Raw genomic sequence first — 26,925 nt, 5'->3', positions numbered from 1 at the left:
TCAGAGTATTACACAAAGGGTAATAATATATTTTATTAGATTATACTAACTAAAACCATGTAATGATTTGGATGAAAGAGAAACATTTATTTTTTTACTATTACAAAAAAGGAAGCTTATTATAATCATGGAATAAGTAAGATTCTAAGGCAAGTATCTGCCTCATTACAAAATTTAGAAGCAGATTTTGAACTATAAATCTGTGTCCTTATTGTAAACAGAGGGGTTTTAAATAGATACACTTTTGGGTCTCTTGAAGACTAGAAAGTTTTATGAATTTCTTACATACAAATCAAGAAGAGCAGTCCCTCCACCTGCTATACACTTCCCTTACCTGAAATTCTAACGTTTACAAATTTCCTTCCTTTTACTTTGGGAGACTAGAAGAAATATAGCTTTTGCCAGTAATGCCTTAGAAAAATAACAGGTGAGAGGAAAGGTTCCCAGAGGACTGGTGATGAGAAAGGGTACCAGGTAAGCAGAGTGGACTGGAGGTTCAGATGCCAGCTCTCAAGGCAGGAGGTAGAAGTGAAGTGAAGGAGACCCTACATGAGAGATTGCAGGACAGGAAGGAGTTAAAAATCCCTGAGCTATAAAATGTGAAAGGCATTTGGAAGGAGAACCAGACTAAGAAAAAAAAATCATGCATTTCAATATAACTATTATCTATAACAAAGCGACTCTTGTTGAAATGGCCAGGTAGCCAGATCTTGAGAAGTTTCTGGCCAGCATGGGATGGTAACTAGTAATAGTATCTGTATCTGTCATTACTCATTTCAGATGTGTAAGATGTTGTTGGCCTTTATAAGGGCTTTCATGGGATCACACTGATTGTGGCCCCTTAAACTCTATTTAACTCATGAGTCTCAAGATCTTCAACTGGGAATTCTCACTTCAGGGAGTTTTTGCAGACTTAACTCCAGTGGCCCTTATTAGAATCCTGTGATAAATTGCAGAAGTCAGTATTTCTTATAGCGTTGTTTGCATATTCTCACTTACTACAAGGCATTACCCATTGATGAACGCTGGATCAAATGCAGTTGTTTTAGTTTTAGATGTTGAAAGTATGTGAAATTTGTAAAACCTCTTCACTCTAATATTTTCATTAGTGGGTGTCACTGCCTTGTTCACCTTTCTCTCAAGTCGAGATTTGGGGTCACTGTGGATATCACAGCTGGTTTCCTGAACATTGACGTGGGGGTCCCCAGCAAGTCAGCCTCGCATACACAATCTCGCAGCTTCTCTACAAGTAGATACTTTCTGGAGTCTCCAAGGAGACCAGCCCTGGAGTGACATTTAAGCTCTGTGTGTCTGTCCAGATACTGATGGCAGTTTCAGGAGCATCCATTGTATTGAAATTACTTCTCCTGATTATTCCAAAACCTTCATAGTTCTTCAAAATGGAAGCAGTTGAGCTTTTTCTCACCAAAAGATTTGATCCTTCTCTTTCCTGTCCTTTTCCTCTTTCTTTTCTTTACACTGTCCCTTTCTGTCTTCTTAGTTCATCAACACCCATCGTAACATTTCCTCTCCATTTTAGCAGAGCTGATGCTGATGATCGCTCACATTTGTTCCAACCTCTCACTGTGCGATGGAATTACTCTAACAGCTTTACATGCATTAGTGTACTTATTCCTCAGCTCTGCAGCTATAGAAGTAGAAAACCAAGGCAGGAATAACTTGCTCAGTCCTCATGCATGTGACCCAGAATCCGTACCTGACTGGTAGTCTAGAAGGACTCTGCCAGTCGCTAGTTTATGCTTCAGAAACTCAAATCTGGCCATTTGGTAGTCTTCAAACCCATTGCCTACAGTACCTGTTTTTGTCACTACCCTGTACCCCAGCAATCCTCAACATGTCTCACCCGGCCTAGGAACTCGTGCACATGCACCTTTTCCAGCAGAGATTACCCCCAGCTCCACAGTCAGAACGCAAGCCTTTGAAGTATGATTCATTTTTGATGGCTACTATTAGCCACCAAATGATGTTTGTGACTCATGTTTGAAACGAAAGAAGATCCATTTGGTTCATTTAATGAGTCAACAAATATCCACTAAGCCTGGGTTAGCATTTGCTAGCCTATGTAACAAACAAAACCATAAATATATGATGGCTGAAATATCATGATTATTTCTTGTTCGCATAAAGTCTAAAATTATTGCTCAAGAGAGTTTTTGTAGATTGGGTCAAGAAGTGGCATATTTCACACAGCCCATCTGCTAGAACTCGTTACCTTGCTCACACATAACTGTGAAGAGTCTGGAAAGTGACCTAGCTGTGTGACAGGAAGAAAAAAGAGTTTGGTTAGTAACAAATCCGTGTCAGCCATGGCTTCTAGAATGGAAGGCGTCATGCTGTTAAAAACAAAGTTCTTATTAGCAAAGACCTGGCCTTGGGCCCTGAGAAAAAGTTACTTAAAATGCTCTCTGTTCTTGGCTGCACTCAAAAAACAAACCATCCATCTCCTCTGGCTCCTCTCTCAATCACCTTTATACTGGGCCAAAGATATTTTTCAGGCACATATGTTCAGATTTTTTCCCATTGGGTTTTGATTTTACCCAGAGTCACACATGTGGGAAGGAGGCACGAGCCAGAGCCCAGACTACAGAGGAATGTATTTCTGAGCATTTGCTCCTGGGGCTGCTCATTCGTTCATGCCTGTCTCTCCATGGCTCGTCCCTCAGGATGAGGATAGTGCCTGGGATGCCAAGCATCCCTGCTCTAAAGGCATTAGGAGGAGGCACACCATTGTATACTAGCACACAAGGTTCAGCTATGCCTTCCGTTCATGCTTTGGACAAGGGCTGCCCTGGCTGACCATTAATGAAGCTCTACTTCCCCTGTTCCACATTATTTCTAACCAGAACCATAATCCAAAAGCTAAGGGCTGTGAGATCTGAAGTGAGCAAAAACGATTCTCTTAATACTTCTGTTTCTGAGTAGGACTCTCTCTGACAAACTTGAGGCCTCACATTAGACCCAATAAATGGAAACACTTGCCTCTGTTCCCATCTCCTTGTTTTTCTTGGGCATATAAAACAAGAATAATCTCCTGTATAGATCTTATTCTACTGTAACACAAATTCATAGATTAAACAAAAGCGTCATCTAGAAACCCTCTCAGTTATGTCAGGCAGCAATGCACCTGGGATCTACTGGCTGAGCGCAGTCGCAGAAGGGAGTGGTCACCGGTGGCCCAGGAGCACAAGCCTGAGAGCCCACATTCGGCTCACGCTGCCTAGGCCTGGCGGTCATGGCCCATGCTCAGGACACTTCTGTTTTGCCTCTTACGAGAGCCTTTTTAATACAGTATTCTATGACTTTTGGTTTTTAGCACTGTCCTCCCACAAACATATAATTTCTCATTTCTCTCACCCTCTCTCTGCATCTCTCCTTTTTTGCTTCTTAGTTAACCTCCATAATTAAAGTCAGACTCGTTCGTGCTGCTAGAATCAGACACAAACCTAGGCATGGCGTTCTTTAGCAGTGTTCCCTTATTAGGTGATCATCCAGGTGGTCTAAAATAGGCTCATATTTTTGTTGTTGTTGGTTGACCATTAAAATCAGAGCTCCAACATGAAAATTTCAAATAGGGAACTAGTAGTGATCTCTCAAAAGAAATCTCCCCAACTCATCAGGAATCCAAGAAATCAGTTACAGAAAAACCAAGAATGTGACTTGTTGATTATCAGACCTGGCTGTGTATCAGAATTACCTATGTAAAGTTGTTGAAAATACAGATTACAGCTTCTGTTCCAGAATGGACAACTGTATCAAAAGGCTGAACTCTGTCCTAGAGAATCCTCTACTTGTGCATACTGGAATGGGATGGTTATATGCACTGGATGAATCTGTCTCCTTGGCAACCATGATGGAGTAAATCAGAACGCACCCAAAAGCATCTCATGGTTGCCTTGTTCTTGGGGTAGGGAGAACCTTCATGTCCCAAGTCAAAGTCATGGCTCTGTGTGCTGGTTTTTTAAAGCACCTGAGATTCAAATGTAGTAGATCTAGAATGGGACTCAATAATATAACAAGCTTTTTCTAATAGATCTAAGAGGCATGGTTAAGAGACATTGTTTTCATTGTATATTTCCATTGATTATAAATACTTAGGTGACTTGTGACTTAACAGTGGATCATGAAGGTAATAAGAAACATACAAGTAGCTTGTGCTAATGACAGCCCCTCCAGTGACAGGACAAAGGCCATTACTTTTGAGCAAAAGCTCAGAATAATTAATTAAGGGCTGAGTTTAATTCAGAGACTTTTGAATTTTATAGCTATATACTTGCAGCTATAAAACCCACTTTTATTATTAAAATTCCTATAGGAAAAATAACTTAGTAATTGTGAGTCTGAAATTCTCTTCTCCCTAACCTACTTTTCTCCACTGGCACCGTTGTTTTTATTACACAGTGAGGCAACTTGTAGTATAGCAGAACAGATTATGTTTTTAATAAGTACCCTGGGAGTTCTGAGGCAGCCAGTCCACAGACAAGGATTTGAGATCCCCTATAACAAGCACTGGACCTCAGGTCAAAATCTAGCATCAAGTTTAGTCCTATTCCTTGCTGTTTCGTGGCCTTAGACAATCCATGAAGCCTCTCTGAACCTAAGTTCCTTGATTTCATAAAAGAAATACTTGACCCGCCCTGTTGTGAAAGCAAAAACAAATTCAGGTAATGCACATAACACACCACATGCACACATATGTTCACTTATTAGATATTTATTGAGGACCTACCATCTGCCAGGACTCAGTGGTAGGAATGAAAAGAGAACAAGAGAGCAGTGATCCCTGCTTTTATGGAAGCCACATGGCGAGGGATGGGGGACAGGGAATACACAAATAAATTATAAATTCTGATAGTTCTTTGCTTATGAAGAAAATTAAGTTGGTAGCAAGATACATAGCTACTGGCCAGGCATAAAGGGGTATGTGCTTCAGATGGCATGGTTAGGAAAGCTCCTGTAGGAGGTGCTACTTGTGCCTGAGGACCAACCGAAAATGACAGTCATGCAGAAGTCTGTAGCTGGAGGATGGCAGGGAAAGAGAAGAGCCATGGTAAATGAGCTGATCTTTTGGAGAAAGGGAGAGAAGGCCAGGATGGCTGGAGCAGTGATAGATGGGGAGTATGGCCTCGGCGAGGTGGGAGAGGTTGACGGCTGAACACGTAGAAGACAGGGTTATTTGGTCATGAAAAGGAGCTTGAAGTTTTGTTCTAATTGCACTGATAAAGCACTGGATAATCTAACCCAAGGAGTTACATGATCTGATCCGTGTTTGAGAATGATCACTCTGGCTGATGCCGGAAGAGGCTATAGTGGAAGCCAAGTGGAAGTGAGACCAGTTGGGCTCTGCAGCAGTCCAGCCAGAGATGGTGGCAGCATCAGATCACAGCGACAGAGGGGAGTGTGGGGCTTAGATTCAGGGTCTATTTAGAGTTCACACTGGAAAACTTCCTGTAGGCAGGGAGGGGAGGTAGGTAAGCCAAGGTGTATTCAGGACCAGTCCAGGTGCGTTCCCCTATTATCACCTGCATTATTCTCAGAGACCATAGTACAGATTCACTCATCTTCATGTCACCTCATACATGTCTCGAGTGTATGGAATAGAGGTGAAATAAGGGGAAAGAGCCCTAAAGAGTCACGACAGATATGGAGAGCCAATGCACATCTTCAGACCTTACTCAAGTTTCTGCCTTTGAACATAGGTTTAATGAGCTTAATAACCTAGAGACCTTAAAAGCAGGGAGAGGAAAGGAAAGAGGGACAGTTTGTTATGGGAGATTGTAACAGGGCAAGCAGGAATAATGAGAAATAGGTGAAGGAGAAAACAAGAAGTAAAAAGCATAAAAAATGGGTTAAAAGATTGAATTAAATTATGCTTTTCTTCACAGTTAATGAAGGCACAGAAGGGTGAATACCATCATAGAGGGTCCTGCCTATAAAATGGTTAAAACAAAACTAAATCCATTTGACTTACAAAGAATTAAGCATAGGGTATATAAAAATGATTTCACGTGGACCTTATTTCCCCCAAAGTGCTCAATAAATGATTCTTTTCATTGTATTTTGTGGTCAGGTACCTAAAGCGGTGGACTTTTCTCCCCAGCTGATAAAGGCCTATTAAAATGTAATGTACACAGCACTTGACTTCTGGCAAGATGGCATAGATGCACTTTTCCCTATTCTTGCTAAATACAACTAAAACCCATGGAGATGACACATGAAACAAAGTGAAGAAGACTAAAAAGTGGAAAGGAAAAAGCAGACCAGCTAGAGACCCTGGGAAGTGAGGAACACTATTGTTACTTCATCAATTTTCTTTTTGCTTCCTAACTTCCAGGCTTGGAGCTGAAGAAGCCAGCCGTCAGGAAAAACAATAGGAACGCGCGCACACACACACATACACTCAGGCACAATGCTTCAACTAAAGACTGTTCTCTCTAGCCAAAGGACCAGGAAAGGGGTAGCCTACCAAGACACAAAACCTTTGGGAAACTCTACTTCAAAACAATATATGGTGGCCCATCATCACCGACACCAGCAGAAGTTGTGTGGGGAACCTCAATTCCACCTCATCAGACTGAAATGAACGTTCCTCAGTACCCCCACAGATGTGGTATCAGAGAAGACTGATTTCATCTCCATAGGGTGGAATGTGGAAAAGACATGGGGAATCTGGAATTCCATCCTCACCATGCGGTACCCTCCTTACCCTTTTCTCGGGTGGTATGACAGATGGCCTCTTGGAGAGTCAGAACTTTCCCCCTCCACCCAGCAGCAGTGAGGCCCTCCCATGGTGGGATCAGTGGAGACCAAGTGGGAGCCAGAAGTCCCACCCCTGCTGAGTGACTGAGGAGGCCAGGTTGAGAATCTGGACCTCCACTTCCATGGGAGAGTAACAAGGCAGCCCCTCCCTGGCCCCCCCACCTTAGTGGTTGTAGAGAAAGTCAGCTAAAACAGTAGGCTTAAATAAGATCCAGATTTGCATAACGTAATATGAAAATGTCCAGGTTTCAATTGAAAATCACTCATCATACCTCAAACCCACTTTCACCACTCTTTCTCCGCATTCTTACTCAGTTTCAGCACTCTCACTCAGTGCTGGAAGTTCTATCCAGTGAAATAATGCAAGAAAAGGAAATGAAATGCATACAGGTCAGAAAGGAAGAAAGAAAACTATTTGCAGATAAAATCACCTTACTTAGAAAATATCAAAAAGTCTGCTCACAAAAAGTCCTAAAACTAGCATGTAACTTTAACAAGGTCATGATATATGCAAAATCCAACTGTATATCTATATATTATCAATGGACACTGAAATTAAAAATATAATTTATCATCCCTCAAAAAATCAAATAATTAGGTATAAATCTAACAAAATGTGCATAGAATTTATATGCTGAAAAATCATAAAACTCTGCTGAAAGAAATTAAGGGAGATCTAAATAGACCTACACTATTCATGGATTGGAAGATTCAGCATAGTTAAAAACATCAGTTCTCCCCAAATTGATATAGTGGTTTAAGTCCTATCAAAATCTCAGCAAGATTTTATGGTTATAGATAAGATTATTGTAAACATATATAGAAAAGCAAAGAAACTAGAATAGTAAAGAAAAATAAAGTGGAAAGCATCAACCTACTCAGCTGTAAGATTAATTATATGCTTACAGTAATTAAGACTGTGTGGTATTGGTAAATGATAGATGCACAGAACAGTAGAACAGAAGAGAGAACCCAGAAACAGGTGCACAAAAATATGCCCAACCTATTTTGACAGAGGTACAAAAGCAACTCAATGGAAGAACGAGAGCTTATTCACCAAATGATGGTGTACATCCATAGGCCAAAAAAAGTGAAGTTTGTTGGAAGTCTCACACCTATACAAAAATTAACTGAAAATGTATCACAGACTTCAATGTAAAATGTGCAACTATGAAAGTTTTACCAAAGAAGTATAGTAAAAATCTTCAGGATCTAGGTGTAATAAATAGTTTTGACTTAATATCAAAAGCATGATCCGTGAAAGGAAAACTCAATAAATGAGACTTCATTAGAGTTAAGAAAACTTTTATTCTGTGAAAGATCCTTTTTAAAAAGATGAAAAAAAAAGCCTACAGAAGTGGGAGAAAATCCTTGCAAGCCACATGTCTAACAGAGGACTAATATCTAGAATAGAAAGAACTCTCAAAACTCAAAAGAAAAAAATAATCCAATTAGAAAATGTTCAAAGGACATGAAGAGACATTTCACCAAAGAGGATATAAAGATGACAAATAAGCACATGCAAAAATATCCAACAGCAGTAGCCATAAGGGAAATGGGAACTCAAACCACAACCAGGTATTACTACACATCTATCAGAATGGCTAAAATTAAAACCAATGGCAGCACTAAATGGTGGCAAGGATGGAGAGAAACTGGATCACTCATATATTGCTGATTTTACATTCCATAAAATGATACAGCCACTCTGGAAAATGATTCAGTTTCTTGAAAAATTAAACCTGTAACTACCATATGATCTAGCAGTGGCACTCCTGGGCATTTATCCCAGATGAATGAAGATTTATGTTCTCATAAAGACTTGTACAGAAATGTTTGTAGCAGCTTTGAATAGATACAATCTGGAAACAACTCAGATGTCCTTCAACAAATGAATGGCTAAAGAAACTGTGATAAATTCATGCCATGGAATACTACTCAGCAATAAAAAGGGACAAACTATTGATACATACAACCATAGTACCATGAGAGACCCCAAAGAATCTCAAAATTATTCTGAGTGGAAAAAAAATTTAAAGATTACTGTTTTTATAATGTTCTTGAAATGACAAAATTATAGAAATGGAGAGGAAATTAATGGTTGTCAAAGGATGAAGCAGGGTTGGGGACAGCATGTGGGCTCCTGTATTGAGGGGAATGTTCTGTGTCTTAACTTCATCAATTTCAGTGTCCTAATTATGATACTATAGTTTTGTAAGATGTTGCCATTGGGGGAATCTAGGTAGAGCACACACGGGATTGATCTGTGTGATTTCTGACAACTACATGTGAATTTGTAGTTATCTCAAAAAATTTAATTAAAAAAAAGCCAAGGTGCCTGGCTGGCTCAGTCAGTAGAGCATGTCAGTAGAGCATGTTGGGTTTCTAAGTTTGAGTTCCATGTTGGGTGAAGAGATTACTTAAAATCTTTAAAAATAATAATAATAAGCCCTTAAAAATAAGAGTTATAATATCATTTGTAAATTAAATGATATAATGCACAAATCATCACAGCTTGTTAGATACTATGCTCCATCCTCAGATTCTTCAGTCCATGTTCTTTTCCTGAAATTCTGTGATAGATGAGCAGGTGGGTAGATGGTTTCTATATCATGCAGTTATAATTTTTTTCAAAGGAAAACATGATTAGTGGGAAAAGCCTGGGTATACCAGTTGTTCATTGTGGGTCACCCCCGTGTTTCAAGGGAATGCCCTGAGCCCACAGTCACCATCTAGTAAAATCTCACATTCCTTCCCACCTTCAGGAAAACCACTAGTGAAGACATCACGAGGGACTGTGATCAACACTGAGGAGGCTGCCATCACAGTTGACGTGGGAAGCACCATCAAAACAGTGCAAGGAGTGAATGTGACAATTAACTGCCAAGTTGCAGGTGAGAAATGCATTCATGTATTAATTCATCTGTTCAAATATTAATGGAGCCCAGTGCTAAGTTGGAGGATACAAAGATAAATACAAATTCTACGTTCAGGGACTCAGGTCTAGTAGGAAAGCTAAGGCAAGAACCTCAGTCACCCTGAAAATGGACAATGCTACAAAAGTTTGGAGGAGGAAAGATGAATTCTGGCTGGGATGGAGGTGGTTTCTTATTTCAGCCTTAAACACTGCATGTGCCAAGATGGAAGCAAAGAGTGTTCCAAGCGGACAAACGAATGTGAAAAATTCATGGAAGTAAGAAAGCCCAAGACTGTAAGGGAACAGTGTGTGTTTTGATCTGGCTGGAGCCTAGAGTAGAGAAATGGTGTGGAGGGGCTTAAGCTGTAGTAAGGCGGCTTGCAATTGCACCATGGAAGACCTTAAAGGCTTGGCCAAGGAGTTCAGGAAAAGGCAGACAGAGAGTGGCATTAAAGAGCCAGACTTCCAGAAGAGTAAACCAACAGCAGTGCATAGAATGGACTGAAGATAGGAAATATTGGGACAGAGAGGCCAGTTAAGAATCTGTCACAGTAGTTGGGGTGCCTGCCTGGCTCAGTGGTTAGAGCAAGTGACACTTGATCTCGAGGTTGTGAGTTTAAGCCCCATATTGAGTGTAGGGATGACTAAAAAGTTAAATCATAAAAACAAAAGCTGTCTTGGTAGTTTAGGGAAGAGGTAATGGGGGCCCAGGCTCAGGGCAGTGGTGATGGATAGGTAAAGGGTGGAGGAACACCAGAGAGGTGGCAGAGGTAAGACCAATAGGAATCTGGAGCTTGCTCTCATCCACAGTGAGTAGGAGTCATGATGGAAAACCGCCAGTGCTCTTAGGAGATGTGATAAATAGGAACTGCCCTCCACTTGGCCTTGCAAACTCAGAGGCCTACAGGGAACAGAAAGTCAGAGGGCAGAGGAAGAGGCATAGACAATAGGGGGGTGGTAGTATGCTCTTTATAAAGGTATTACCTGCCATTAATAAGCAAAAACATCAGCACAGAGCCAAGGCCCAGCTGCTGATTCTCCCTTCCCCTGGACCACTAGTGGGTGACATCTACCCTAAGGGTCTTCGCTCTCACAGTACAAAGAAATGAACGGCTTCTGTGCCAGGGTCCAGCTCCAGTCCCCGATTGCCATCCTCATCAGATACCCCTACCTGTGGCACACCCAAAGCTGGCTTCCCCCAGGCATACTCAGCGAGCACAGTGGAACGGCAGTGGCATCCCTTCTCTGGGGCTTTCTTTGATCCTGGATCTCCACCCCATCCTCAGAGGTTTTGCCTCTGCCTGTGATTTATAGGACACATAACCCAGTTTAGAATAAGTAGGAGGAAGATCTTAATCTAAAGCATGTTGTTTCCAAAGAACAGCCAGTCTGGTTTCCTCTGAAATATTCTGGTAGCTCCAGGAAATCAGAACTATAAATCTATCCTGTCATCAGACATTAGCTTCTCTTTGTAAAGCTTCCCTTGGCCTGCGTGTCCAGCCTCGTCAGTGAGACCTTCCTCAGTCATATCCCTTCAGGCCCGGCCCTCCCAGATAAGGAGTCAGACAAACCCTCTGACAGGGGCTTCCCATTAAGGAGCTGGCCTTCAGGCAGGTGTAGGAGGTGTAGGAGGTGTAGGAGGGACCTTCTGGGCCCAACTGTCACCCTGTGCCCGACCACCATAAACACGTGCCTCAGAGACACAACACTGAACAGAGATAGAGCCGACTGTGCTGGGTCTCTTCTTGAGAGACGAAATGGGGAAGGGTAAGAGAATGGGGAGCAAGGGGACATGCAACAAGGAAGTGGGCTCTTAAAGGGGAACGGAGAGAACCAGAATCCAGGTGAGGAAATATGTACCATGGGAAACCAGGGACACTAAAACCAGCTTTGGCCAATTCTATCTTGCCACTTGGTGCCCTGTGTCCCTGACTCCACCCAGAGACTCATTCTTGGGTACTTCATTGTGAGAGCTCAGGTTGTTGTGCCTACTTCTTGCCTGGCCCGGCCCATGACAGTCTTGAGTTTTCTTTTTATGCAGAGAATCATTTGTGTTAATCATGGTTGACTAAAATAAATCTGTGTATCTTTGTCATTGTGCCTTCTGTTAAATAAGGTATGTATTCGAAGTGGTGGGCAAGAGCCTGCTTTTGATTACACAGTTGGTCTGTGAATTTGCTGGACAAAGACATCATCCTCGAGCTGCGTCTCCAGTCAAAATACTGAGTGTTATAAGGGTTAAGAGCAGTAGGAGTGACTTTTACTTTACTAATACAAGTGCCTCTATGGCTCTCTTATGGGGTAATTTTAATGGCTATTTTATACTCCATATTAAGAATATTACATAATTTATGTAGTGTAACTCATCTCCTTCTATATTCGAGTTGTTAGCAGTTTCTCATGAAATAACTTCTTGTACAAACATGCTTTCAACTTGTAAGATGCCACCTCACAAATTGTTCCCAACCCTTAAACATAACAAATATTAAGCAGTGAGTATGGTGAGCATCCTTTCTGAAAAATCATCCAATCCAGTGTATCACTCCCACACTTTTTCCTCTGCTTGAGAAGAGTTGAGAAGACCTTGTAGGAGATAAAAATTTGGGGGAGAAGGGAGTGTTTCAACCACTGGGACCAGCATGTGCAAAGGGCCTGAGGTAGAAAGAGCAGTCTGCCTCTAAAGGAGTAGAATATGGCTGCAGTGACTGTAGTACAGACAACAGAGAAGAAAGTAGCATGACCTATTTCTGGAGGTGGGGGGAAGAGCAGATAGGGGCTAGCTCTTACATGCTTTATAAATTATGGTACAATTTGGGATTTTGTCCTAAGAACAAAAGAAGATTTCAAGAGACTTAGGAGATAAAATTCTTAGGACTGGTGATGCAGAAGTAAATACTTGAGAAATCAGTGGCAGGCAGTATATTTATTCAGGTAGGCTAGACTATGCTAATAAGTAGACGCCCAAATATATCATGGAGCAAACAAAATAGAAGTTTATTGTTGCTTACCCAGGAGTCCAAAGAGCTGACTGCCCCACACGGTCAGGGTCACAGAATGCTTGTGGCTCTATTATTTTAAACACATGCCCCCCAGGGTCTCCTCAGGGATTATCTCTAACTTGTCAACCAGAAGAGGGGAAGAACAAAGCATGGAGGATGGTTGGGAAGGCTTTGAAGGGCCACACCTGGGAGAAACATCTGTTACCACTTCTCATGGTCCCTCTTGTCACCTGGCCTCTCCCCACCATAAAGGATATTGAGCAGTGGGGCCAGGAGGGGCACCCAGGAAAAAGAAGGAAATGGGCTTTGTGAACCCCTATCGATGTCTGCCTCAGTCCGTATGGAGAACTGTGACATGCTAGACACCTCCTCTCCAGACTCCCATGATTCTTCAGAATAACTGCCACAGCTAACATTTTAGTTACTGCTACCTTTCCTTTTCTCGCATCATGCCATGGAAGAAGCTGCTGGAACGTATCCTGTCAGGCAGTTCAGGATGCTGACAGGCTTGTGTGGTGCCAGCAGCCTTCCAAATACAACAAGTGGTCTGGTCAGCAAAAATATCCTCTCCAGATTAAAAAAAGAATATTCTAGTATCACCCTCCCTGGAGGCTCTGTGGAGACGAAAGTTTCTAATCCTTATAATCATCTAACCCATTGTGACTAGACTCACTTATTGATTCTTTCAAGCAACAGGGAGAGCATTGTGTTGCTGATAAGATAGGCCAGCAAAGGGAAAAAGGCAAAGCAGCGTTTTTTCCCTCCCCTGTTTTAGACCCATCTAGCTGGGAGGCCAGAGCATGGAGCTTATCCAAGTAACTTGTCAACACCATAGCATGGGACTGCATTCTGTGGTGGAGTATCTTTTCTGTCATTTTTTAGACATTTCTTTTGGTAAAAGGTGTGGTCACATCACAACAGCCTAGGAGGGGGGAAAAAATCTCCCACAACCTGACCAGCTTCTGGACAAGAAGAGCGCTAACAAAACACACATGGGTTCTAGAAACCCCTCCTCACAATAATCCTGGTGTTATAGCTACAGCAAAAAGGTTCATTCTCAGAGTAGAAAGCAAGGATTTGACAGTTCAGAAACAATAGTGTAGCATTTCTGATGTTCTCTGAAGAGGCAGTCAGGTACAGGGCATGCGGTGTGGTAAACATGGTAGGCTGGGATCTGTGACATCAAATGGCTGAGTGTGAATCCCGCCCTGCCACTGACTGGCTATGGGGGGAGGAGTAGGGAGAGACAGAGGCTCTGACCCTGCGTAATCAGTCAGGGATCCAAACTAACATCACTTCAGGCAGATTTTTTTTTCATCTCTTTGACAAATGTGATTATCTTTATAAAATATCTTGGCTTATAGCAAATGTTCACCAAGTGTTCTTTCTCCTCTCACATGCTCAGGATATCTTGCATAGTCCCTGACCGTTGTGCCCTCCCTATGTCCAGCTATTCTGAATGTCGGTATTGGGCGTGTGTCTCTGGTACCTTTTCAAGGGACTCTGGCTTAAACAAGGGCTGGTGACATTCTCTAAAGGCTCATTATCATCTCTTGAGGGAAAAAAGAACTCTCTGAGGCCTCCTCTTCCTTTCTTCTGTTTGTAAGATGTCAGAGTCAGTCATGAAAGAGACTGAAAAGATTCTAAAGTATCTTTTCAGTGTCGTCCTCTGCCTGAGGCCCCCAGTCCTATGCAGGAAGCCCCCAACATGGGACACCAGACACAACTCGACCATCAGCAAATTCTTAATGCAGGCCATACTGGAGTGAGCCTGACAGAGATTTGCTAATAAATATATCAAAGAATGCGTACTACATAATTTCTCTCCCTTTGGCATGGGTGTCACTTCTGTAGTTTTAGCTCTACAGAGACTGGAGGTAACCTCCATCCACCCTTTGCTATCCTGAACGTTTGCATTTCTCCCATGAGCCGCCCTCCCCTCACCTAAAGAATTCGGTCCTTGTGGTAAGCACCCTGTTGCACGCTGGCAAACACCCCAATTTCATGAGGGGCAGGAGGCAGAGTGATTAAGGGAATTGAAGATGGTCGGACCCACTTCCTGGGGAAGTGAGAAATGGCTCCAGGTCTCTCTTGGGGCCTGGGTTCTCTCCCTCTGCCTCTTGTTTCTTACCTCTCCCTGCCCAATTTCCTCTCTTCTCCTGCGTGTCTCTGCCTCTGGCTGTCCTGCAGGAGCACGGACCCTTCCAGAGAAGGAGGCACTGGGAGCAGCAGCAAATCTTGCTGCGGGGTTGTCCATGTTGCCGAGATCCTCAAGAATGTTGGTGCTGGAGACACACACACTGTCCCATCAGCTCAGTGGTGGAGGGAGTGTTCCCGCTCCCCTTCACTTAGTGGAACCGAGGGCCCATTTAGTCCAGCTGCCTGGCTCTAGAACATTCTTAGGTCCTAGCGGGGACTGTGTGCTTGCTGCCCACAGCACTCTTCAAAAGAACGTGCCAACAAGGGAAATACTTGCAGAAAATGATCTGTAGGACCTCAGTTCTTCTTGTGCTTTCAGGAGAGAAATGGCAGGGAATGCTTTCTTCAGCTTACCTTTCGGAGGCTTTCTCCTGAATGCTGTGGATTTTTTTCTTTTAACCTAAAAACTAAGCTCCGGGTCCAGAGCCTAAGCTGGCATGACTAGGCATCATGACGCTCTTGCTCTCCCTAGTGGTGCTGCAACGAAAACTCAGCTTTTCTGCCTCTTACCTGCCCCATCTGTCCAGGTGTATTCAGGGGCTGGGCCACCCTGGTCCTTGTGCAGTCGAGCGTTGGGCATCATGGGACCTGCCTCTCCCCGGCATGACAGGCATGCAGTCTCCGAGTCTTCATCCCATTTCAGCAGCCCTCCTCCTTCCAGCCAGTTTGGTGATCCACAGGATTTCTCATCAAATTATTGTTAATCGGAGTAAAAGAAAACCAGAGAATCCCTCCTCTCTTCCTTGTAATAGGGAGGAAGGCCCTGCAGACTAGCCAGATACTTTGACCAGCATCTTGGGCCCCTTCTCCAGGCCCAGCTGAGGCAGCAGAGCAGCCAGGATACCCGTGAATTCCCACAAGGCCGTTCATCATCAGTGAGGGAGTGTGAGACCACCTTCCTGCCTCTACCCTACTTCCTCCTACTGGGAGCTCAGGAGCAGGAAGTCCCCAGGGACCCATAATTGGGGCTGCCACTGAGCCAGGGGTACAGAGTAGACCGCTGGTAAATTCTGTTCAGCAAATTCAAGGACAAGTAACAGATACACAGGCAGTCCCTTGAAGATGTCTGTGTCCTCACCAGTAAGCTGCCCATTAAAGGCAACACTGTCCTTGCCCCAAATGCAGCATGTAGCCGCAACTCAGAGAAGCTCAGAACTAAAGGTTAAGCCCTTTGACTCTTCCTGACTTTGACCCCCATTGACCAGATTTGACATTGTTGACATACCCTAGATACACACCCAAGAGCTGTGAGTAAACTCGAGTGGAGCCAACAGGCTAAGGGTGAGAGGAATGGAGCCTTCTGCTCCCCAGAGACCTGTGAATTGATGCCCCAGATTTTCTGCGTCTGGATTCACTCCAAGCTCAGCCTCCTGCGGAGCCTCCCACGCAGACTGTCTCAGAAGTCTCGTCCTGGGCTAGGGCCTGTTTGCCAGCATGGCAACCACAGGGAAACGTCCTAAAGAATTAAAGTTGCCACCTTGGGCTGCTATTACAAAATGTCCAGAGACAAGGTGGCTTAAATGTCCAAAATGTATTTCTCCTAGTCCTGGAGTCGGAGAAGTCCAAGCTCAAGGTGCCAGCTCCTACAGGTCTGTTGAGAGCTCTTTTCTGGATTGTAGACCGCCATCTTACCATGTCTTGACATGATGGAGAGAGAGAGGGCTAGCTCTCCAGTCTCTTCTTCTTTTTTTTTTTAAAGATTTTATTTATTTATTTGACAGAGATCACAAGTAGGCAGAGAGGCAGGCAGAGAGAGAGGAAGGGAAGCAGGCTCCCGGCTGAGCAGAGAGCCTGATATAGGGCTCGATCCCAGGATGCTGGAATCAGGTCCCGAGCCGAAGGCAGAGGCTTTAACCCACTGAGCCACCCAGGCGCCCCTCCAGTCTCTTCTCATAAGGGCACTAATCCCATCATGACAACCCCAACCCCATGACGTCACATAAACCTAATTACCTCCAAAGGCCCCACCTCCAAGTACTATCACATTGGAGGGGGAGAGGACTTCATCTTATGAATTTGCAGAGAAACACATTCAGTCAATGATGTCCCTAGAGGACAGAGCCTAACTTCCAAAGACAGGTACTCCGTCCTAACTCATTCGCACCCTCCCCAGCTCTCTCTCACAGACATTAAACTTGGACTGATAAAAGAGCAGAGTACTTTGTTTTTGTCTCTTTCTTTTGTCTCTTTCTCTGGGGTGCTATGGCCACAGCTCTGTGTTCTCTTATTCTAAGAAAATACATAGGCTCCAAAAACTACAAGCATGTTTTCCATGTATAGTGTCAGTTCTGGTCACGTTCCAGCAGCTTTCATTTGTCTGGTTCATACTAGACAAAATACTAAGATTTTATAGCTTTTAACTTTTTATTGAAGTGTAATATCTGTACAGAAAAGGGGACATATCACAAAAGTCCCACCAAACCAGCTCTCGGGTCAGGAACCAGAGAATAACCAGCGACCATGCCCAGTTAGTTTCCACACCCCCCTGTTTGTCCCTCCCTCTCACTAAAGCCACCAGCCCGAGTGCTAACAGCCTGTGTTGATGTTGCTGGATTTTGTCTGTCACTTACAGAAATGAGATCATTCAATGTGTACTCTTTTCTGTCCAGCTCTTCTCACTCAATGTTTGTTTCATGTACTTGTCAATCATTCATCTTCACCACCATATAGATTTGGGGCTTATGTCCATCCCTGGTTTCCGCACAGAGTTTGGGTACTTTCCTTCATCTTGGCAAGTGCCCTTTACCAGCTGCCCACTTGCTGTTCTGTTAACTGGCCTCTTTCTTCCTGCCTCATCAGCGTGAGCTTTAAATGACCAAAGCTCTCGATACCATGGAGAGGTCACAAGCATTATTTGGTTTGGCCAGAGGTTGGTAGAAGATGCCCAGGCAGATGCTTCCTGCCGGGTAGCCCCTGGGAGGGTCCGCCAAGCGATGGTAACTGCCTCCAGGGTCACCTGAGTGTGTTCTGCTGATGCTTTTATTTTTTTTTTTTCTTCCTAGGTGTGCCTGAAGCTGAAGTCACTTGGTTCAGGAACAAAAGCAAACTGGGCTCCCCTCCCCATGGGCATGAGGGCTCCTTGCTGCTCACAGACGTGTCCCCCTTGGATCAGGGTCTTTACTCCTGCAGGGCAGCCAATGTCCATGGAGAGCTGACTGAGAACACGCAGCTGCTGATCCTAGGTAAACACCCCAAGGCTGACCGTCCAGCCCACCCTCACCCTCCCTTTATCCCTGATGCAACTAAGTACATAAAAGCAATATGCCTTCCCCTCCTCCCACCTTAGGGCCTTCCAGTAGAAAGAACACAGACCCAGGAGCCAGGCAGACATCATTTTTAACACTGGTTCTACTGCTTATTCACTGTGTGTGATCCTTTGTGATCTTGGGTGACTCACTTAGCCCTACTAAGCCTTAGATGCTAGCCTTCATGTGGATGCATGACGGGAACTGTCCATGTAGGGGGAGGCAGCTACCAATGCTGAAGAAGTAAAGAAGTTATTGTTAATTTCTTCTGCGTTAAGGACTTCTTTGAGCATTGGATGAAAACTATTGATGACCCCCTCCAGAAAAATTCACACATACAACATTTTTCATAGAATTTCAGAAAGTTCATAGTCCAGCCCACCTCAAGTCCACACAGATACCCCCCCGACCAGTCCATTCAGGCTGCTAAAACAAAACACCACAAACTGTATAGCTCATAACAACAGAAGTTTATGTATTACATAAGACATATGTCTAGAAGACGTTATGTCTTCTAGAGGCTGGAAGTCCAGGATCAGGAGGTTAGCGCAGTCGGGTTCTGCTGAACCCCCTTCTCTGGGTTACAGACCACTGGCTTCTTGCTGTGTCCGTCCATGGCAGAAGCGACAAGCCAGCTTTCCATGGTCTTGTGTATAAAGGCACTAATGGCAATCTTGAGGGATCTGCTTCACCTCCTAAAGGCCCCGTCACCTAATACCATCACCTTGGGGGTTAGGACTTCACCTATGAATTTGAAGGGACACAGGTATCCAGACTACAGTACCCCCAAGTATAAGAACCCATAAGAACACAATTCTTCACATAACATAGGTATTAGAAATAACGGCCCCTGGGACACTAATATTCCCTGTTGCCCAGTGCTGGACTCAGCCATGTTGGGAGCAATAACTGGGTTACTTTTATCCCGTGGACTAGGGACCCTCGGGTTATCTTCCCCAGAGTCTGGAACTTGGTGGGATGCAGTAAAAAGTCTTGTTTTTGTCTTGCCACTTTTTTTTTAAAACCGATAATTAGAGCCCTCATGCTAGTTTTCTCACTAAGAGAAAGCTCTCATTCTAAGGGAAAAAAGAAGGAACTGTGAGAAATACAAAGACTCACACGCCATACATACGCACACATTCATACATTATAGACCTCCTTGGGGAAAATAATTAACCTTTATATTGTATTTCCATAGCCCCAATTGCTGATAGACGAAAGCCTAGGGTCTCTAGCCCCTGCCCACTCAGGTTTCAGAGGGGCCCTGGAGGGTTTTCATCTCACCAGTGGCTGCATAAACCCTAGTCATCTTAGAAAGCCACAGAAAACCCCTTGGTGAAGGATGTCATCTGTTCTGTGTCGGTTTTCATGCGAGTCTGGAGCCCAGGGCCCAGGCACTGTTGCCCCACACTGAGTTACGGGGCTTCCTGTGGGCTTTTCCTCCTGAATAAGCCTGGCTTGTCATCTGCACTGACAGACAGGAAATCATGGCTGCGTGGTTGCAACCATGGCTTTGCCAATGAAGGGTGCACGTTCTGCCTGCCAGCTCTGGCAGGATTGTGACTGAAAACTGGCGTGACTGTGAACACAGAGCTGGACAAGCAGGATGTCTTCCCATTTTAATCAAATATGATGAGAAAAAAAAAATCACTGTTTAGACTCTTAGGTTGAGGGCTTTTCCTGATCAGAAGCCTTGGTTTATTAATCCGAGTATTTTTAGTTGTAATAGGTGCTTTGTGGACATAGAAGTAATGTCTCTTTTTTTTTTAATTTTAATCAGCCAAAAATTTGGTTTAATTATTAAACAAGGGACTTCATGTATAAAACTGAGCTTTCACACCAAGCTCTGTGACCTAACTCATAGCATGGAGACTTGATATGTAATGAGACTTTCCACTTATTTATCCCTGTGGCCATTGGATGAATATTCATGATGTATTGCCTCTAAGTTCCATCTCGAGCATTGGGATAAATTTAAGAAGTGACCTCTGCCCTTGGAGAATTTATAGTTTCCCTTGGAAGATCAAATGGACATGCACCAAAGAAGAACGATATGATAAAATCTCTAAGGGCATTAGGAGGGGCTGACATTTGGCCCAAGAATAGCTGATGGTTTTGAAGATGGGACATAACCTCCCTTCTTGGCTTTTAGGAAATCAGCAAGGGTTTCTTGAGTTTAATATTCTTTTTTTTTTTTTAAGATTTATGTATATATTTGAGAGAGAGAACACAAGCAGGAAGGGCAGAGGGAGGGAGAGAAACTCAAGCAGACCCCCCACTGAACAGGGAGTCCAACATGGGGCTGGATCCCACAACCCCAAGACCTCGACCTGAATGAAAACCAAGAGCCAACATGGAAATGACTGCACTACCCAAGTACCCCTTGAGTTTAATATTCTTGAGGGAATATTCAGTATTCAATTTGAATATTCTCAAGGGAATATTAAAAAATGAGTGATGGGCATTAAGGAAGGCACTTGTTGGGATGACCACTGGGTCTTGTGTGGAGGTGAAGCATCACTGGCTTCTGTTCCTGAAACCAGGGAGACACTGTATAGTAACAAACTGGAATTGAAATTGTAAAAGTTAATTACTTAAGTTTAAAAAGACGGGAAGAAGAGACTCTGGGTTGGAGTAAACTGCTACCATCAGGTCCTAAAATCATGGTAATTCAGAGTAGAAAGAAATCTAGGAAATGATGAGTTTCCTCCCCATTTTATAAACAAGGAAACTAAAGCTCAAGGGAATTAAGTGACTTGCCCAAGTTAGGGAATGACAGAGCCCCAGCTCAAATGGAGCATTCCTGAACCCAAACATGATGTTTTCATCTAAGGAATATTTTAAAATTATATATAACACATATATAATGTAATATTTTAATAATTTATATAAAATATACATAAATATATATCAAAATTTGAAGCTCATCATTGTTTTCTGTATGCAGTGGTCTTGCAGTCAAGGCAGAGTAGACAGAGGCATATTTCTGAAGCAGACTCTGAAGCCATCATGACTTACTTGCCACCCCCTTAACAAATAACTGACAAAGTGACAGGCCCATAATAGGCTGTCACTGGACACTGATGAAATATGACCATCAGTTTCAAGAGAAATACTCCTGCTCCTCTTCAGACTCCAACAAGAGCTCTACAGAAAAAAAATGGGAGTCCGCCTTGTGAGATGTAGGAAGCAGGGAAACAGGATTCTGCTTCTTGTCTCAGAGAATCTTGAGTCCTCTCACCACCAGAAGCTTCGTTAGGTCCTTGCCTCTTTATTTGTCCGGTGGAAATGATAAGCCACTATAATTCCCATTTTTGTCACTTTGGGCTCCAGTTAACTAGACCTCTGATGACTTCACTCCTAACTCCTTCTAAGATTTTGAAGAACAAATCATCCCGGTCCTGCTTATCTGGTCCTACCTGGGCATAAAAATCCAGACCACAAAGCAAATTCACTTTATCAACTTCATAAAGAAATCTTTTTCTTCATGGAAAGTGTCACTCATAGACTTCTTTTAAATAAGAAATTCCTGGGGCACCTGGATGGTAAAGTCAGCTAAGCATCTGACTCGATTTCAGCTCAGGTCATGATCTCAGGGTCGTGAGATTGAGCTCTGTGTCAGGCTCCATGCTGGACGTAGAGTCTGCTTAAGATTCTCTCCCTCCCTCTGCTGCTGCCCCTCCCCCCACCTTGCATGTGCACGTGCGAGTTCTCTCACTTAAATAAAAAATTCCTGTTGTGATGTATCCGTATCTGGGGGGACACATACATCAGTATCTGGGGGGACAATAACAAAGCACTCTACAGGAATAAGAGTTAAGTGAAGGAAGGAGTGAAAACTAACACAGGGCTTGGCATATAATAAATGCTGAAAAAGTGTTAGCTTTCTAAGAGTATTTTTATAATATAGTTTAATTTGCCTACACATTTATAGAGACCCAGTGGTACTGTGGTATAAAGTGGTATTCAGTAAGGAACTCCTAAAATCAACATGCCTGATTCTTATTACTGACCTTATTATTTTGGGCATCAAATATCGATAGACACACCTTCTCTGTGGGGGAAAAAATGATGCTGAAAGGTCGCCATAATGCCTGCCTTACATGCATGCCCATGCATGCCCATCTTTCCTTCCCTCCTTAATATAGCCTCCATGCTTTAACCTGCATGACTCCCCATTTGCCTTCCCACAGATCCTCCCCAAGTCCCAACGCAGTTAGAAGACCTCAGGGCCTTGCTTTCAGCCACTGGACCGAACCTTCCTTCAGTGCTGACATCTCCTCTGGGAGCACAGCTGGTCCTGGATCCTGGGAATTCCGCTCTCGTTGGTGAGTCCAAATCTCTGAAACGTTGGGCTGAAATCCAGGGCTGGACAGGATTTATGGATGGGTGACTGCTTGCAGGTGGGATGGAGGCAGCAGGAGGGGGTGGCCAACAGGAAATCACTAAATTGCCTACAGAATCCAGACTCACCAGTGGAAACTTGGCTGACTTTCCATGTGAGGTGAATGTAGATCTTAGTCTGGACTCTAAAGCTTGTCTAGATTCCAACATGGCTCCTTTCTGAATCGTCTTGGGCTGATGCCACAGTCCAGATCCTCTCAGTCAGATTGACTCACTGAACAGTAAGTAAAGAGCAAAGCAGTAAAAATGGCTCCTATATCTCCATTCCCTTGCCAACCATACACCAGTATGTGCCCATGACCTTGTCCTAACTCAACTAGAGTTTTAATCAGCTTTCAAGAAGAAAAATCTAGATAATTCTATTTAGGTTAGCCTTCTATATAGATAGGGCCTGAAACCAACCCAGATGGACTCCTCCAGCAAGTGTTTAAATAACTTTGCTGAGTAAAGCTTCCCTGGCATCTGTCAATGGGAACCTTCACCAAGTTATTGCCCACGTGGTTGGTGCTCTCTGGTAGGAGAGGAGGTGCAGGGGACCATCAATGTCCTGGGCCCTCCACTTGAGAATCATGGAGATGCCGCAGGAACCTCTGTACTCCTGCCTTGACTTCTGGAGAAGGTCAAGGTGGAAGAGAAGAATTATATGCCTTCAAAGCCTGGGGGTCGGGGGGGACAGGTCTACAAAATGGGGGAAATCCTCATGCTAACTCTTTGAGGCCCCAAATGTTGGTAACGGTAACTAAAATTATTCCTTTGGCTCAAAGTGGAAAGTTCCTCTTCTCTCCTCCCTATCACCTAGCAAGGAGTAGGAGACCAAAGTGTGCCTACTCATACTGATAAGTACACCTTATCAACATGGCCACAGGGACTGGTATAGGATTACAAACAGAAAGATTACCTTCAGTTTTCATTATGATCTAAATAACAAAGACTGCTCATAGTATATGAGCATGTGGGAAAAGCTTATAATTTCTGTTTCTGATCTGATTCTAAAAATAAGACACATATAATGACAAGTAGCCCTCTTCTGTTTCTCATAACTTATACAAGCTTGGCATTGAGTTTTTCCACATCGTATTAATCAGAATTCATGGATGTTTCTTACTGCTTTCTTTTGGCTTATAAATGGTAAATGTATTCCAAATTAAATGTGAGCGTTGTAAACCTTTTTTTAATCTTAGACTCATCACTGTGAGAAATTGTCACAACTATTCATCATAGCCCAGTCATAAGCAGAGGGTGCAGCAATTGTTTGGTTTCAAGTTCAATAACTCTTAGGTCACTCAGATGCCATTCGGCATGCTGGAAAAATGAACCTGCTCATATTTTTCCATGATAGTTTTACTTTCTTTCTTCTTTATTCTGGAATGATATTTTGTCTCATTGTAGCCATGAGCAATAAGAATTTATTGTGCTTTATCCTAGTGCGTTCCATCACTAGTTCATAGTGCTTTGTTACCTTAGACTGGTATTTAAATCTAACCATTGAAAGACACTGTAACACCCTAGTCCACATCCAGACTGTTCCATTTGAATGGGACAGCAAGTCAGTTACCATAAAGTCCCTGAATGTAACTGCTGGGGCAACTCTAGCAGGGAATGTTGATGCCTCGCCAGCACTGGAGAAGTCGGACGGATCTACATGGAATTGTGGAGATGAATTAAGAAATGATGTCAAGTATCAAGACTCTGGGAAGTTCGTCATTTGAAATAGACCAGGGCCTAGCTGATGCTTTGGAGCTGAGCACAGAAGGATGGGTGGGATTCAAAGAGACAAGGAAAGGAAACAGGCATTGAGGGTGAAGAAGATACTATTAGGCTGGCAATAATAAGGTGTAGAATGTATATCCGGTATCAGTAAAGAAAGAGCTATAAAATACCACTACTTTGAAAGTGATGATGGGCAGCTTAACCGGGATAGAAACTAGACCATTTAAAGGAAAAAGCCTCAGCCAGAGCTTGTCCACTCAGCTTTGGCTTTGACCCTCACCCCGAGAATTCTAATACACCTTCTCCACCTTGAGCCTCCCCAGCTATCAACTCATCCTGATCTGTTAGTCTAGTTCCTCTTATTTGCACTGGTTCCCATCCCTGGCTCCTGCTGGTAGCCCGTTGAGACCAGAGCGCCCGTTCCAGGTACAAACTTAGGTCAAGGAGGCAAGCCTGTGTAGGGATGCTGCAGGCTTAGAATGGGAAAGAGTGTCAAAATGTGGAGGACCTTGATGATTAGACTAAGGAAATAGATTGACTATGTGGGACAGATATTTACAGGGTTTTTAAGTAGGAGAACGATGTACTAAAAGTAATATTTGAAAGAATCTGGTATTCTGCAAGAGTAATCAATATCGGGAGCAATTTAAGGAAGAAACCCTGTTTTGAATGTAACAAATGTTCTAGGTCAAGATGGGTATGTGACAAAGATACTGTTAATTGCCCTTTCCACAACCAACACATCTTCACTCAATCATGTCATTCTTTTTCACTCAGCCCAGGCACTGCCTTGGATTTCATTGTAACATTGCCACCAAGCATGGTGGCAGTTGACAGATAGGATGAAAGCCATTTGCCAACCCTGTTGTTGCCAGTAAACAGTGACATTGCTATGTATGTATTTCTCACATCGATGAGATACGTTGGCTGAAACAGATTCAAAGAACTTTGTGGTTCTGTGGCATAGGGATAATAAGTCATGGACCTTAATTCTTATGTTTTCATGGGAAGAAGGAAAATTGTTTTTTTTTTTTTAAAGCCATATATCAAAGCTGGGGCACCTGGGTGGCTCAGTGGGTTAAAACCTCTGTCTTCGGCTCAGGTCATGATCCCAGGTTCCTGGGATCAAGCCCTGCATCGGGCTCTCTGCTCAGCAGGGAGCCTGCTTACCCATCTCTCTCTCTGCCTGCCTTTCTGCCTACTTGTGATCTCTGTCTGTCAAATAAATAAATAAAATCTTTTTTTAAAAAATCTGTGGAAGAATATTTAGAGACACGGAAACATAACTGTTATGTACCAGTTAATGAAAAAAGTTGTGAGCAATATATGGAGTATGATTTTGTTTTAGACAAAAGATGCATATAATGTGCATATTAATGACTGGGAAAATGATATTGGTACCGGTTTTATCTGGGCTAGGCAATTATAGATAATTTTCACTTTTTTTTTTTTGCTCATATTTTTAATCGTTCTACAATGGAGTTGTATTGCCCTCATAATAAAAACACCAATAAAAGTTATTTTTCATATAATATAAATGCTAATGCCCTATAAATGATACTGTGAGAAATATTAATTTTGAGTCTTAGTTACCCCCCCCCAAAAACAATTGAACAGAAGGCTGCAAAAAGGTGTAGGTGTGTGGGGAGGCCCGAGATGCTGCTACTGTAAAATTGGAGCCTGGAGACCTGGACCAAGACCACTAAAAGGGGGACATGGGCCTTGCCCTCCACAGTAGTTGGCACAGCTCAGGCCTCCCAGCAGAAAGGATAGCTGTTAAATAAGGACAAAGAAAATTAGTACCCATCTTGCCTAGGACAATGGATCTAGTTAGGCTGGATCCACTCTGCATGGCCAAGACTCCACTGGCGATTTTCCACGTCTGTGTCATACAGCAAAGAATATGAGAGCAACACGGGATTCACTGGTCCCAAGTCTTCATTTACAGTCATGGAAAGTGAGACCCACATGGGCTTATGCATGTGTCACTCAATCAACATTCCTTCTTGAAAGTTTCGGCAGTGGCTTAAAGTGAAATCAATGCCAGAATGTCTGTCAACTAAAATAGTCATTTTTGGAGTAGAATCACCTACTGGAAATCTCAAGGCTTGAGTTGTAATGGAGAAGAGTTAGCTCTGATATATGGCTTTTTTTTTTAAGATTTTATTTATTTTTTTGACAGATCACAAGTGGGCAGAGAGGCAGGCAGAGAGAGAGAGATGGGAAGCAGGCTCCCCGCTGAGCAAAGAGCCTGAGGCGGGACTCGATCCCAGGACCCTGAGATCATGACCTGAGCCGAAGGCAGAGGTTTTAACCCACTAAGCCACTCAGGTGCCCTGATTCTTCCATATTTTATTCTGGTAGCTGCATTGGTGGGAGGTATCATAAATTCAACTAACTCTCTCATGTTGAACTTCTGGATTCTCTGCAATCTTTTGCTAGTATAAAAATATAGATGAGGGGCGCCTGGGTGGCTCAGTGGGTTAAGCCTCTGCCTTCTGCTCAGGTCATGATCTCAGGGTCCTGGGATCGAGCCCCGCATTGGGCTCTCTGCTCAGCAGGGAGTCTGCTTCCCCCTCTCTCTCTGCTTGCCTCTCTGCCTACTTGTAATCTCCATCTGTCAAATAAATAAATAAAATCTTTATATATATATATATATATATATATATATATA

General features: G+C 43.3%; 1 protein-coding gene across 3 annotated transcripts in view; it reads left to right on the top strand.

The window, feature by feature from the left end:
- The window catches only part of ADAMTSL1 (ADAMTS like 1), a 904,787-nt gene that overhangs the window by 797,665 nt on the left and 80,197 nt on the right, over nucleotides 1–26,925 (top strand). For all 3 annotated transcript variants that reach the window (XM_032880520.1, XM_032880523.1, XM_032880522.1), the window contains exons 21-23: nucleotides 9,543–9,671; nucleotides 17,895–18,074; nucleotides 22,331–22,465. In XM_032880520.1, coding sequence (XP_032736411.1) covers nucleotides 9,543–9,671; nucleotides 17,895–18,074; nucleotides 22,331–22,465 — 444 coding nt within the window. The remainder of the gene's footprint in view (nucleotides 1–9,542; nucleotides 9,672–17,894; nucleotides 18,075–22,330; nucleotides 22,466–26,925) is intronic.

This window comes from Lontra canadensis, unplaced genomic scaffold (genome assembly GCF_010015895.1).
Source record: "Lontra canadensis isolate GAN:19392208 unplaced genomic scaffold, GSC_riverotter_1.0 scaffold70, whole genome shotgun sequence".
NCBI classification, from domain to species: domain Eukaryota; kingdom Metazoa; phylum Chordata; class Mammalia; order Carnivora; family Mustelidae; genus Lontra; species Lontra canadensis.
Note: the sequence above shows the minus strand (reverse complement) of the source record. Positions and strands in the feature narration are given on the sequence as shown.